The following is a 13,376-nucleotide window of genomic DNA, read 5'->3' on the forward strand; positions in this document are numbered from 1 at the left end:
AGCCAGGGAAGGGGAAGAATCAAACTTGTCGAATTTTCCAGGACTGCTACAGGTCACCACCTTCCTGCCTCCCAAAAAGTCCTCTCACTCTGGCCACATCTGTATGCCTTTCTGTTACAAGTTGTCTCCGTTAACACCAGTGTTAATGACAGGTAAGTCAACCCTTTCCCATTACCCTGTGCTCTGGACCTCTGAGGCTGATGCTATCTCCTTAGTAACTCCTGAGCACACAGCCTCACCTCCAGGCACTGCCATTCCCCATCAGACACCGTATCCCTGGAACCTGGCCCTTCAGCCATATTTCCTCAGAGATCTTGGACACCCAATCACGGCCCTCTTTAAAGCCCTGCAGTGGCTGCTCACATCCATAGCATGTTCCCCACGATTTTAATATGTCTTCTTCACATCTTGGTCAACCATAGAAAGCTTACTTTAACATCCACTTCATAAGAAACATATTGACAGGCCGGGCGGTGGTGGCGCACACCTTTAATCCCAGCACTAGGGAGGCAGAGGCAGGCGGATCTCTGTGAGTTCGAGACCAGCCTGGTCTACAGGAGCTAGTTCCAGGACAGGCTCCAAAACCACAGAGAAACCCTGTCTCGAAAAACCAAAAAAAAAAAAAAAAAAAAAAAAGAGCTAGTTCCAGGACAGGAACCAAAAGCTATGAAGAAACCCTGTCTTGAAAAAAAAAAAGAAAAAACCATATTGACTATGAAGCCATGCGTTCTTTACCTAAGGTTGCCTTTTGTGGCATGGAATGGAACTCTGAAAACTGTGACACATACTGAGTCCAAGGCTTTTTCAGGGAGGACGTATTGTTTTGGCGGATGTTGAGGACCAGTGAAGATCAGCTAGAGAGGTGGGCTGGGGCTGGCAGTGCGTGGAGGTGAGACTGTTCTAGAATTAGGGGAGGTAACATGGGCTAGGGATGCTTGGCTACTCAAGGTTATTCACCAGAGGAAGAGAGAGAGAGAGAAAGGCGCTGAGCGCTAACCACTATGGGGTCTGGAAACCCATGAGCTTGGAGGCCAGCACTCCTCATTTTGGGTGGGGCCAGGGTTGGCGCTCGGCTCTCCGAGTACTGGAAGGGAAGCCAGACCTTCAAGTTGTTCATTCCCACAGCACAGGCAGCAGGTACTCACCGTGGTGACAAGTGCCACCTGCCAGTTCTCCAGCTGCCATTCACAGCGGATAACAGGAGACACAACCGCTATTAACATGATCTCCATGGCTTCCACCACCTTAAAGACAAAGCAGGAAACACACTAGCTCATGCCACCGCCACATAGGTCTGTCACCCTCCTAGTCCTGATGGCCTCTTTTCTCTTCCCCTAGATAAATAAACAATTACAGCAGAACCAGGCACAGCAGCATACACCTGTGATCCCACCACTCTGGAGACTGAGGCAGGAGCATGGTGGGTTTGAGGCCAGCACTGACTTCCTATCAAGACCCTGACTGGAGAAACCCCACACTAAGCAAAGCGGAAAAAGGAAGTAGACACCTGTAGGAGATCCTCAGCTTTCATAGGTGTGATAGCCACAGTCTGTACAACTTGGGAGTGTCCCTAGAGATTCCCTGTGTGTGCTGACCTGCGCATGTGTGAGGGGCCAGTCACTGAGCTAGCGGGTGAGCCTAGCTAGTCACAGTGTGTTATGAGGATGATAGGATACACTTTTGCAAGGGAGGTTTAGAAACAGCTTCTTACGTCAGGAAGCTTGGGTCTCAAGGAGATAGGAAGGTTTCTGAAGGCTGGAAGACAAAGCAACGGGCACAAAAGCAAGGAGTTCATTTTCAGGGAAGAATGTCCACTTGACAGATGATGTAGGATGTGCTACTGAGGATTTTGAGAGGAGAAGGGTTACTAGAACACTAGTTACTAGAACTTGCTTTATGTTGCTGGGATAAACACCAGGACCAGAAGCAACGAGGGGAAGAGTGGGTTTACTTAACCTACAGGTTGTAGTCCACCGTGGAGAGAAAGCAGGACAGGAGCTCCAAGCAGGAACCTGGAGGCAGGGACTGAAGCAGAGGCCGTGGGGGGGAGCTGCTTCCCGCCTTGCTTAGCTACTTTTCTAAACAAGCTCACCTGCTCGAGGCTGGAACCTGCTGGAGGAGTTCCCACAGCACCGTCAGTTGTAGATTATAATAGGAACCCACAGTGGGCTGCGTTCCCACCCACCCTTGCATCAATCAGCGATCAAGAAAATGTCCTACGCGTGCCCATAGGCCAATCTGATGGGATCGGTTCTTCAGATGAGGTTCCCTCCTGACAGGCGTGCCTAGGTTTGCGCCAAGTTAGCCGAAACTAACCCGCACAATTAATCTTTGTCCATACCCTATACTCCATTTCAGGGTGGGTTTATCTCTCACGGGAAGGAAGCAGATACCAGAAATGAATGAGTAGGAACAGGTGAATTAGATAAAGGGCAACAAAGACAGGACAGCCTGGGACAGGCCGCTCAAGTGAGAGCTGTAGAAAGAGACATGCCCACACTGTCCCCTCCCGACAGTCACCTCTACCTAATTTATTTTTGAGGTGTGTGTAGGTGTGTGTGTGTGCCTGTGTGCATGTTTTCAGGAGCCATGGCAGCCGGAAGTTGGTACTGGATCCCCTGGAACTGGAGCTGTAGATGGTTGTGAGCTGCCATGTTTGTGTTGGGTCTTTTGCAAGGGTCTTTTGCCTTATTTTTCCCTCTGGTTCAACCTTATTTTTCAGACACAGTCTCTTTCTGAACCTGGGGCTCACTAATTTGGCTTGGCTGGATGGCCAGGAAGCACCGGGACCCCCTCATCTCCTCCGCTCCCCACAGCACTAGCATTGCAGGTGCACACACCACCAAAGTCAGCTTTGAACTCTCAACCTCAAGTGATCCTCCTACCTCAGTGTTCTGAGTCACTGGGACTACAGTACCTACCACTGTGTCCAGCCAAATCTGAGGACCTGTACCTGCAGGGCAAGATGAACACAAACATCACAGACACGGACAAAGATATCAGGAGGAGGAAGAAGAACTAAAGGAAGCGAACACATTTGTCTGGAGTTTTGCAGCACACCAAGCCCATCTGAGCTTTATGTGCTACCATACCGTTCATGAACCGGGCAAGATTGAAACACACAAAGACTCACAGACAAAGACACAGGTGATCCTTGAAACAGCAATGTCCCCTTTATTATGTACCAGAGCTGCTTATATAGAGATCCTTAACTGATAGCCACGCCCCAGCCAAATCCACCAGAAACCACTCTCCTGCCATCAGGAACTCCTCAGGGTCTCGTGCTCAGGGCAGCTGCAGGCTGTCTCAGAGCAGAGGAAAACAAGTTGTTTACCAGAAATTCAGGATCTGGGGGTTCACTGCTCCCAACATCTCACCCCTTTTTTTCTTTCTTTTCCTCGACAATCTTTTGGGGAATTTGGATGTAGTCAATCTGTCAGGCTCAGCCAGCGGGGGTGCTGCATTCTTGGGGGTACTCCTTTTAATCTGACTGTCTCCTTTAAACTTATCTTTTCCTTCATCTCTGAGGCTATACTCCGTCATTTTTTCATTCTTTTTGTACTCTTTTTACTCTTTTTCTTTTTGAGGCTTTCAATTCACCCTCCTGCCTCCTATTTTTTGGAGGGCATCCCTCAGAGTGTCTCTGGGGATGAAAATGCACCTGTGGAGGAGCAGTGGTCCCCAGGCTGTGGCTTGTCTTCTCTAGAGGATTGCAGCTGTCCTCAGAGTGGGCTGTTTTAGCACAGGACTAAGGCAGCAGGGTCATCTCAGAAAGATGTTCGCTTTGCTAAACTCCTCCTTCTTAGTGATACGGAACAGAGGGGCGATGACCATCAGGACCGAATGTCTAAAGGGTCCCAAAGGAAATGCACTGCTTAGGAGTAACGCGGTCCCTCTCCAGGAACAGAAGTAGTAAAACCTGCTGTTGGCTCTGAGCGTGGAACTGTGAGAGCGTGAGCCGGGAGAGTCTTCCCTCTGCATATAAGGAAGGGTTCCGCATTGCGTGGCATGTTACCATGAAAGGTGGGGTGTGATGCTTCTGATATACCTCTTTCTATCCCACCCTCTCTCCCGAGGGAGCACACAGCTCCAGAAAGATGCTTCTGTGTTGGATGACTTTTGGTCTTGGTTTTATTTGTGTTTTTTAGAGAAAATTTCCCTGTGTAGCCTAGGCTAGCCTCACAGCAATCTCCCTACCTCAGCCTTCTAAGTGTTTCGATGACAGTCATAAGACATGACACCCAGTTTTTGTCTGTCATTTTTTATTTGTTTTTGAGACTGTCTCAAGTAACCAGGTTGGCATTGAATTTGCAATGTAGCTGAGGCTAGCCTTGAACTCCTAATCTTCCTGCTTCTTCCTCTCAATGTAGCTGAGGCTAGCCTTGAACTCCTAATTTTCCTGCTTCTTCCTCTCAAGTGGCATAATTATATCTGAATATTATTTGCTGCTTTTAGTTAGTGAATATTTGGTGGAATTTATTAGAGAATTAATTATTTAGGACTGGAATCACCTAAGACCACCATACCAAGGACAGCATAACAAGATCCCATTTCCCCTAAAAACAACAGATTTTACCTGATTTGATCTTTGTACCGGCATGGGTGGAGAAGTACAGGGGTGGATAAATGGGGGTGGTGGGAGGAGCAGGGACCTATTCCAGGGCTTTGCTGAGACTTCACACGCTAGATATGTCTCTTTCACTGAGACATACCACTAGCCCTTTCTAAAAATTAAAAGAAAAAACAAAAAGTCTAGCCGGGCGGTGGTGGTGCACGCCTTTAATCCCAGCACTCGGGAGGCAGAGGCAGGCGGATCTCTGTGAGCTTGAGGCCAGACTAAAAAAAAAAGTCTAAATGTGTGTGCATGTGTGTCGTGTGTTTATATGTGTGTGGTGTATATGTAGTGTGTGTGTCCACATGCCCATCTGGGAGGAAGCCATTCTCTCTTCACACCTTTACATGAGTTCCAGGAACTGATGTCAGATTTCATGTATCCCTAGCTGGCCTCAAACTCAATACACAGCAGATGACCCTGAACTCTTGATCTTCTTACAGCTCCCTGCCAAACGCTGGGATTACAGGTGTAGCCACCATGCCTAGCATACAACAGAAGTTAGGAGAAACACATGCCACTAATAGAAGGGAATTCCTCTTAGGGGATCTAGAATCTTCCTGACAGCAGGCATTCCAGGTGATACCAATGCACACACGCTCAAGGGCCACACACCTACCCCACGTGAAATAACCCCATGGTCCTCTCCCTTCTCCCCAACAACTCAATGTAAACTTTTACGAGGAGTCTGGAATTGCCAGGACAGACACACGCAGACATTGTTCCCAGCCAACCCATGCCAAGGACTGCTGAAATGATTTCCACAGGACTCCCACTCCCTGGGATGGCCAGTCCGGTGGTGGAGGCCAGCAGGAAGACAGTGTCCAGCAGAGAGGACAGTGTCTCAGATGCCAAGCGTCTCCAAAAGCACTCACCCCAGTGCTGCCCATGATCAGAAAGAGTGCGATGTGAAAGCGTCCAAACCCAATGGTCTCCACGGCATCCTCCACAGTGAACGTCTTTGTCTCTGACAAGGAAGGCAGAATGTAAGGACCCCTTGAGTAGGAATGGAACCCCCAGGACTGTGGATCACCTTTAGAGTTATGTGCAACATTATTGTTATTATTTATTGGGGTCTTGCGTGGCCTAGAGTGACCTCAAGCTCCTACTCGCAGCAGAGGATGACTCCCGACCCTCCTGTTTCTCCCTCTCCAGCGCTGGGATTACAGACATGCACCTCCACACCCAGTTTATATGGTACTGGGAACCAGGGTAGGATTTCATGCCAGCTAGGCAAGCACGCTGCCGTCTGACCTATAACCTTGGCCCCTGCTCATTATTAGAACAATGTCAGCATTAGTCTGAAAGCCAGGCCTTCTGCGGCGGTCTTACCTTTCTGCTGTGGCTCTGGGGTTGCCTGGCTCAGCTTCCGAAGGCTAATGACCGTCACGGGTTCTTTCTGCTTGGCTGCCATCAGGGGTCACTACAGCTCCCCACACAGCTTCCCTAATGAAGCCAGGGACAGTAGCAGAGAGGACACATAATGACCATAGAGGGCATATCATGTGGCAAGTCTACTCATGTAAAATTGCCTTGAGCCATCAAAAGTCCTAGGAGGTAAGTTGGTAGCTGGCTGTGCACATGGGAGGAGCTTTTTCTATACACACGTTTAAAAAAAAAAAAAGCTTCCAGCCGCAGCAGCCATCTTTCAGGAACTCACCAAAGTGGAAAACACCAGGGAGAGAGGGGGGCACTCGCGATGTTCTCTAGGCCCTTAGGAAACATGGAGTTTTTCCTTTGGCCACGTGCATGTGAGTGTACAAGAAGGGTGATATTGTAGACACCAAGGGAATGGGCACTGTTCAAAAAGGAATGCCCCATAAATGTTACCATGGCAAAACTGGAAGAGTCTACAGGGTCACCAGCATGCTGTGGGCATCATTGTAAACAAGCAAGTAAGGGCAAGATTCTTGCCATGAGAATTAGTGCGTGGATTGAACACATCAAGTGTCTGAAGAGCAGAGACAGCTTCCTGAGGCGGGGGAAGGAGAATGGCCAGAAGAAAAGGGAAGCCAAAGCGAAGGGCACCTGGGTTCAGTTGAAGCGCCAGCCTGCTCCACCCAGAGAAGCACACTTTGTGAGGACTAACAGGACGGAGCCTGAGCTGCTGGAGCCCATTCCCTACGAATTCATGGCCTGATGTATAAAAATAAATAAAAGACCTGGGCTGTAAAGGGTTTTTCTTAAGTTCAAGTGTAGTGTCTTCTCCCTGAAAATGTTGAAGCAGGAAAGAAAAAAAAAAAAGAAAAAAAAAGAAAAAAGAAAAGGAAAGAAAGAAAGAAAGAAAGACTGGTGTGGATACAAGAAGACTCCTGGGGCTCTCTGACCAGTCAGCCTGGCCTATGAGTTCCAAGCCAGTGAGAAACCCTGCCTCAGGAAAATGTGGACAGCATTTCTGAGGGACCACACCCAAGGTTGACGGCTAGCATACACATACATGTGCACATACATGCATAGACAGATACCCACACACCCTCACGAGCACCCTCACATGTGCATACACACATGAGCACACACATGTGCACACACTCACGAGCACCCACACATGTGCACACACACAAGCACCCACACATGTGCACACACACATGTGCGCACACACACGAACACACACATGTGCACACACACGTACCCACACATGTGCACACACACGAGTACCCACACATGAGCACACACACGAGTACCCACACATGAGCACACACACAAGCACCCACACATGTGCATACACACATGAGCACACACATGTGCACACACACACGAGCACCCACACATGCACAAACAGTCCTATTTTTTCCTGTCATCCGTCTCATCTCAAGCAGACTACTCTTGTGTTTAGATCCCCTTCTATTTATCAGGCTCCTGGCTTGAGGAATTTGTCTTCTTGTGAACCTCCTTTTCCTCAGCACTGAAATGAGGGATATACAGCAATGCACCTAACTCTTAGGCTGGCGTGAGGAGCAAACATGTTAGCTCACAGACAGTGTTTATCCTGCACCTGGCCTGTCCCACCCCGCCGGGAGGAGGCTGAGAACCCCACTACTCCTGTTGTGGGTACTGCTCATAAAGGACACGTTTGGTGCCACAAAAAACTGTCCCAGGCAGTGGGGGTGCACACATTTAATCCCAGCACTCAGGAGGCAGAGGCAGGAGGATCTCTGAGTTCAAAGTCCAAAGCCAGCCTGGTCTACAGAAAGAGCTCCAGGACAACCAGGACTACACAGATAAGGAGGACTTACCCTGTCTTGATAAACCAGACAGAAGCAAAGAGTGGGCTGAAATGGAGCTTGAGGACAATTTGTTAGAGTTGAAGGGAAAGGCCAGGGCAGGCAAGCTGTGAATCCCACATCTGCAAGGAGGGAGAGTGGAGAGAACAGGCAGGCAGGGACGATAGCCACTCGGTGGCAGGAGGATAGCGACTGGGTGGCAGGAGGATAGCGACTGGGTGGCAGGAGGATAGCGACTGGGTGGCAGGAGGATAGCCACTCGGTGGCAGGAGGATAGCCACTCGGTGGCAGGAGGATAGCCACTCGGTGGCAGGAGGATAGCGACTCGGTGGCAGGAGGATAGCGACTCGGTGGCAGGAGGATAGCGACTGGGTGGCAGGTAGCAATGCGGTAGGGCACTGAGCTTTGAAAAGGAACAGGGAGGACAGGCAAGATGCCTCAGTGGTTAAGAAGGAAGGAAGGAAGGAAGGAAGGAAGGAAGGAAGGAAGGAAGGAAAGGAGGAAGGCAGGAAGGAGCGAGCAAGAAAACCCAAAACATCCATTAGAGTTTAAAAACATGCTGAGGCTCTGGCCAGCGCTCCCAGGGATAATTGTGGCTTTCTGAGTCAGGACTTGAAGCAGGTAAACAGACACAGCTAAGCCCCGTACTGACTCACAGGGACTGCACTAAGGGGTGAATTCCAGGATGAAAAAGTACATTATCTTAAAGCAAACCCAACTTCCCAGGGGTGGTCCCCTTGCCAGGTCACTTGACCTTCCCCACTGGATTAACCTGTAAGGGAGGAGACAGGGGCCCATCTCCACCTGGAGGTGGGTTTCCATGTGTACAACAGCTGACCTCCGCCGCTTCTGGAGCTTGCCATGAGGGCAGTCATTTCTAAGATGACTGTCCTCTTTCCGAACACCGTTGGGCTATGTCTTAGCTATTTGGTAAAGGTGTGTTGAAATACACACACACACTCATACACACGCTCACACGTGCACGCACACGCAGGTATGTAGAGGCCAGAGAATTTTGTATGTATGCATTTATGTGCATGTGTGCGGGGTGTGGTGGACAACCTCGGGTGTTATCCTCAGGCATGTCATCCATCACCCTCGAGACAAGGTCTTTCCTTGGCCTGGAGCTCACAAGTTAGGCTAGACTTGCCAGCCAGTGAGCCCTAGGGCTCCTTCTGTGTCTGCTGCCCCAACACTGGGAATTGCAAGTTTAAGCTACGGCACCTGGCTTTTCACGCATGTGCTGGGGATCTGAACTCGGGTCCTATGCCTCATGGGCTAGCCCTTTACTGGCAGCCATCTTCCCAGCCCCTGGCTGGGAATTTTTAATGAAGTAGTTGCAATCGATTATAAAATGGTCTTCGTAGCACACTAAACACCCTCCCTCCCCCGGCAGCCACCAACTGCTCCTCAGCTAGGTGGGCTCTCAGGAGGGAGAAGCTAAACCACACCAACTCGGGAAAACAAGGGAAAAACTCAGCACCCCCAGCCATCCCTTCCTCAAACACGGGAGTGAGGACGACGTGATACACGACACACCTTCAAGCCACCTGAAAGTTTGTGTGGATGGAAACGGAGAGGTTAGGGTTGACTCTGCCACTGAGAGGCCCAGGCGCAGCTCTTGAGTAGTCAGACGTCTAAGGGACAGATGGATACTTCAATTGTATTTTGATGCATGAACTTTTTTTTTTAAAGCCAGAAATAATTGAGCCCCTGTAGATCTTTTTCACACTGACTTGTATCTGTGATGTGATTTTAAAAAAAAGGGGGGGGGGACTGGAGAGATGGCTCAGAGGGTAAGAGCACTGGCTGCTCTTCCAGAGGTCCCGAGTTCAATTCCCAGCAACCGCATGGTGGCTCACAACCTCCTTGCCAGCAGTACATTGTATGCTTAATAAATAAATCTTTAAAAAAAAAATAGTGTCATTAGTAAGGGGCTGGGAGAGTACTTGAATAAGGACCTCAATTCCAAATTCCTAGAACCCATATAAAAAGCCAGCACGGCTGTGGGCCTCTATAATCAGCACTGGGGTGGGGGCGGGGGCAGGGGCAGGGGAATCGTTGGGTGTGTTGGCTGTCAGCCTCGCTCCAGGTTCATTGAGAGATGGTCTCAAGGGAATAGGTAAAGAGTAAGAACAGGACACTCAGTGTGCTCCTCTGACTTCTGGGAATGCGCACAGGGCACAAAGCTGCGCGCACACATGTCCATACACCACACACACACACACACACACACACACACACACACACACACGCTAATATTTATCATACATACATGATTTTAAAAAATAATGAAAGCTTCACGCTCCATCTGCCTCCAGCCACCCACAAATAGTTGGTTCCCCTCTCTACCCTGAACAGCAGCAGTGAAAGCAGACACACCTGCTGCCTGAGTTTCTCACCTGTGTATCCCTCGGAAAGTGTCACGACTGTGGGTCCCTGAGCGCTGTCTCACTGCAGCCGGTCTGGCAGCTCCGGAGGCCTCTCTGCCTCTAGACTTACCTACCCTCCTTTCATTTCGGTTCTCCACACAGGATTCATTAAGGAGCCACCTGGCATTCCAGGTGAGCGACAAGGAGGGCACGCCCCCTTCTAAACAGCCCTCACCTGATCTGTTGTTAAAGCGAAAATAACAGTGTTGTCTGAGACAGAAAGCAGCTGCCAAACCTTGGGGGAAATGTGGGCCTGTGGCTCTCAGGTGGGAGGGGCATTTCTAAAAGAGCTGGGGTGGGCGGTGCCTTGGAGCCATCTATACAGGGTACAGTCTTTAGATGGATGTCCATAGGACACCAGCAAGCTGAGAACCTTAAAACTTCCTGGTGATCGTGATAGCAGGAGAGTATGGGCTTCTCATAGGCACTTATGGTCTCTTCTGTCGGCTGTCGTTGACTGAGCATCCCCTCCATCACCCAGGTCTTAACAATCTCTTTTCTACAGTCCGGAGAGGTGGAGAGCCTCCTACGCACTTGGCAGGGGGGAATAACTCCATTTCTGGTCCAGTAATGCAATGTTGACATTCACAGCTGGTATTCAAACACAATAGTCATCCTTTGATCCAACCTTGAGAAGTGAACACTTGAAAAGACAGGCCTCGACTTGCTGTGCAGGCTGTGACAGACAGGAAAGGACCATGGCCACTTCCTTTTAGGTTTGAGACTTGCTTCTATTGACCCGAGTCAGTCTTGGCATAGGGCAGCAAGCGGGGTCTAAAAGATAAGAGTCACAAGCTGGGAAGATGGCAAGTAAATAAAGTACTTGCAAAGCAAGCATGAGGACCTGAGTTCAAAACCCCAGGAGCTACGGGAAAGCCAGGCACAGCTGCATGCATCTATAATCCCATTGCTCCAATAGTAAGATGGCGGTCAGAGGCAGGAGCATCCCTGGGAGCTCACTGCCCAGCTAGGCTGGTGCACACAATGACAAGGAAAGATGTCCATTGATCTCCATGTGTGCTATGGTATACACGTGCCTACACTCATACACGCAAACACATTTGAATCTAATGGGCTCTTTCGGTAGAAAGGACTTAGTCAATCATGAAGCACACAAAAACAGTGTGATAGAGATGGCATTTCACCTGGACTCAGGCCATTCAGACGAAACAACCCTCAGGATGAATCTCCTCAGGCGCTTGGGGGATCTCCAGTCCAGGCAACCTAAGAAATTGGCTTGGGACTCTCAGATCCAAAGGATAAGGAACCCAACCATGAGGCAGTCTCCTTCCCTGTACGCTGGTTCCCAGAACCCGGCCAAGCCTCTGCATCTCCTTCCCCAGTCACTCCAGCCCAGTGTGGTGACAATAAGCAGTGCCCAGGAATGACGTCAGGTTGTCAGGTTTCATTCCTCAGGACTTAGTGACACCGAGAGCCAGGCCAGGCCTGGGCCTCCCTCTACACAGAGGCATTAGCTGTGCTTCTGGTAGGGGTGCCAATGTTTTGAGGAAGTCCCTAAGCTTGTAACACTAAGCCCCTGACTAGGGGGAAATGCAGAGAAAACACAAACCTGATCCGTCTCAGGAACTAGGTTGTGTAATTCCATCGTCCAGTGTTGGCCTCTAACTGTAGATGCTCTATGGCATGGATTAATTTTGAATAAAGACATTTTAAAGAAACAGTGAACAAAGCAGGTATTTATTTCCATGATTATAATACTTGAAATTCTGCAGGAGATCCAGGTGTGCTGGCTGGTGCCTGTCATCTGAACACTGGGGAAGTGGAGGCAGGGGGAGTCAGAACTCAAAGCCATCCTTGGCTAGGCAGCTATTTCCAGGACGGTTAGAGCTAATGAGACCTTGTCTCAAAATAGATACAAAGTAAAACACAAATAAACTAGTACAAGATAGTGGTCTAGTGTCCCCTCCCCCACTTCCCAGTTATTGTAGTATTTGACCTGCACATAAAGTCCCAAATGAAAAAAGCAGCCCTTGGGTTACGTGGTTAAATCCTGCCAAATCCTCACACAGCTTCTCACTTCACTGTAGCCAACAGGGTTGCTGCGTGGGACTCCCGGCCTGGGCTGACATCAGAGACGAGAGTGAAGTCCTTCAGGTGGCATCAGCACCAGGGACGCAGAAGAGCCTACTCCTCAGCAGCCCCTTCCAGGACTAGCTTGAAGGAGAAGGGGGAGAACTTGGAGCCAGCGCCCTCATAGAACTTGTTCTGGAACTCCACCCTGTGGTGATGGGAAGGGCGGAAAGAGCAGACTGAAGTGTGGGAGGCTGCGGGGTAGCAGCAAGGCCCAGAACACCTTGGGAACCAGGCGACCTTTTAAGCCTCCCTCTTACCACGCCCCCTCCTCCCACCTCTCTTCCTCAGGCTTCACGGGTCACAGCACACACCTCCCCCACAGCCTCCGTCCAAGCAAGGATGCCCCCCCCCCTCCATGCTCTCTGTCTGAAAACCACAGTGCACGAGGCGACAGCTCTTCACGAGGTCGTGCGTGCCTTTCCACCCGCACCCTGACTCCCAGCTGTGGGGTCCATACTAGGTACAGACGGAGCAGGAGCTTGACCTGCATTTTTAAGTCGTTCTATGACCAGTCGCACCCACGATCATTCCTGTTCTGGGACGTAATGGAGGTGCACACTTCACGCCGTGGAGGGCAATGTTAGCGTGGAGACAGGATGCTCCAGCTTTCTCTGCTCCGTATGGAAACATAAAAGTGTTTCCGAGGGCTGGAGAAATGGCTCAGCCTTTAAGAGCACTGGCTGCTCTTGCAGAGGACCTGGGTTCGATTCACAGCACCCACACGGCAGCTCACAAGTGTGTGCAACTCCAGTCCCAGGAGATTTGATGCCCTCTTCCGGCCTCCACGGGCCCTGCAGACATAGGGTGTACAGACATACATGCAGGCAAAACACTCATACACACAAAATGAAAAAAATCAAAAGCTTCCTAACAGTGGAAGCCCCAGTGTGTCCCGGGCATGTCACAGGCTTGCTGTGGTACCCTCCATTTCCTCTGTAGAGTCCCATGGCTTGTTCTGCCGCTGCCACTTCCGCCCTCAACAGCCACAACAGCCAAGCAGGCCTATTCGCTTAACAT

The 13,376-nt window shown here is 50.1% G+C and overlaps 2 protein-coding genes across 3 annotated transcripts in view; both read right to left on the reverse strand.

Moving 5' to 3' along the window:
- Nucleotides 1-6,026, reverse strand: part of Svopl (SVOP like) — a 51,204-nt gene extending 45,178 nt beyond the window's left edge. The window contains exons 1-3 of the mRNA XM_041675502.1: nucleotides 5,945-6,026; nucleotides 5,488-5,579; nucleotides 1,146-1,244 (exon numbers count right to left, since the gene is read on the reverse strand). Of these exons, the coding sequence (XP_041531436.1) occupies nucleotides 1,146-1,244; nucleotides 5,488-5,579; nucleotides 5,945-6,026 (273 nt within the window). The remainder of the gene's footprint in view (nucleotides 1-1,145; nucleotides 1,245-5,487; nucleotides 5,580-5,944) is intronic.
- A 6,384-nt stretch (nucleotides 6,027-12,410) lies between these two features.
- Nucleotides 12,411-13,376, reverse strand: part of Atp6v0a4 (ATPase H+ transporting V0 subunit a4) — a 43,341-nt gene continuing 42,375 nt past the window's right edge. For both annotated transcript variants that reach the window (XM_041675507.1, XM_041675508.1), the window contains one exon: nucleotides 12,411-12,504. In XM_041675507.1, the coding sequence (XP_041531441.1) occupies nucleotides 12,411-12,504 (94 nt within the window). The remainder of the gene's footprint in view (nucleotides 12,505-13,376) is intronic.

The sequence above is a fragment of the Microtus oregoni genome, unplaced genomic scaffold (assembly GCF_018167655.1).
Source record: "Microtus oregoni isolate MIOR12 unplaced genomic scaffold, Mior012 000026F_ref0000081, whole genome shotgun sequence".
Classification (NCBI taxonomy): Eukaryota; Metazoa; Chordata; class Mammalia; order Rodentia; family Cricetidae; genus Microtus; species Microtus oregoni.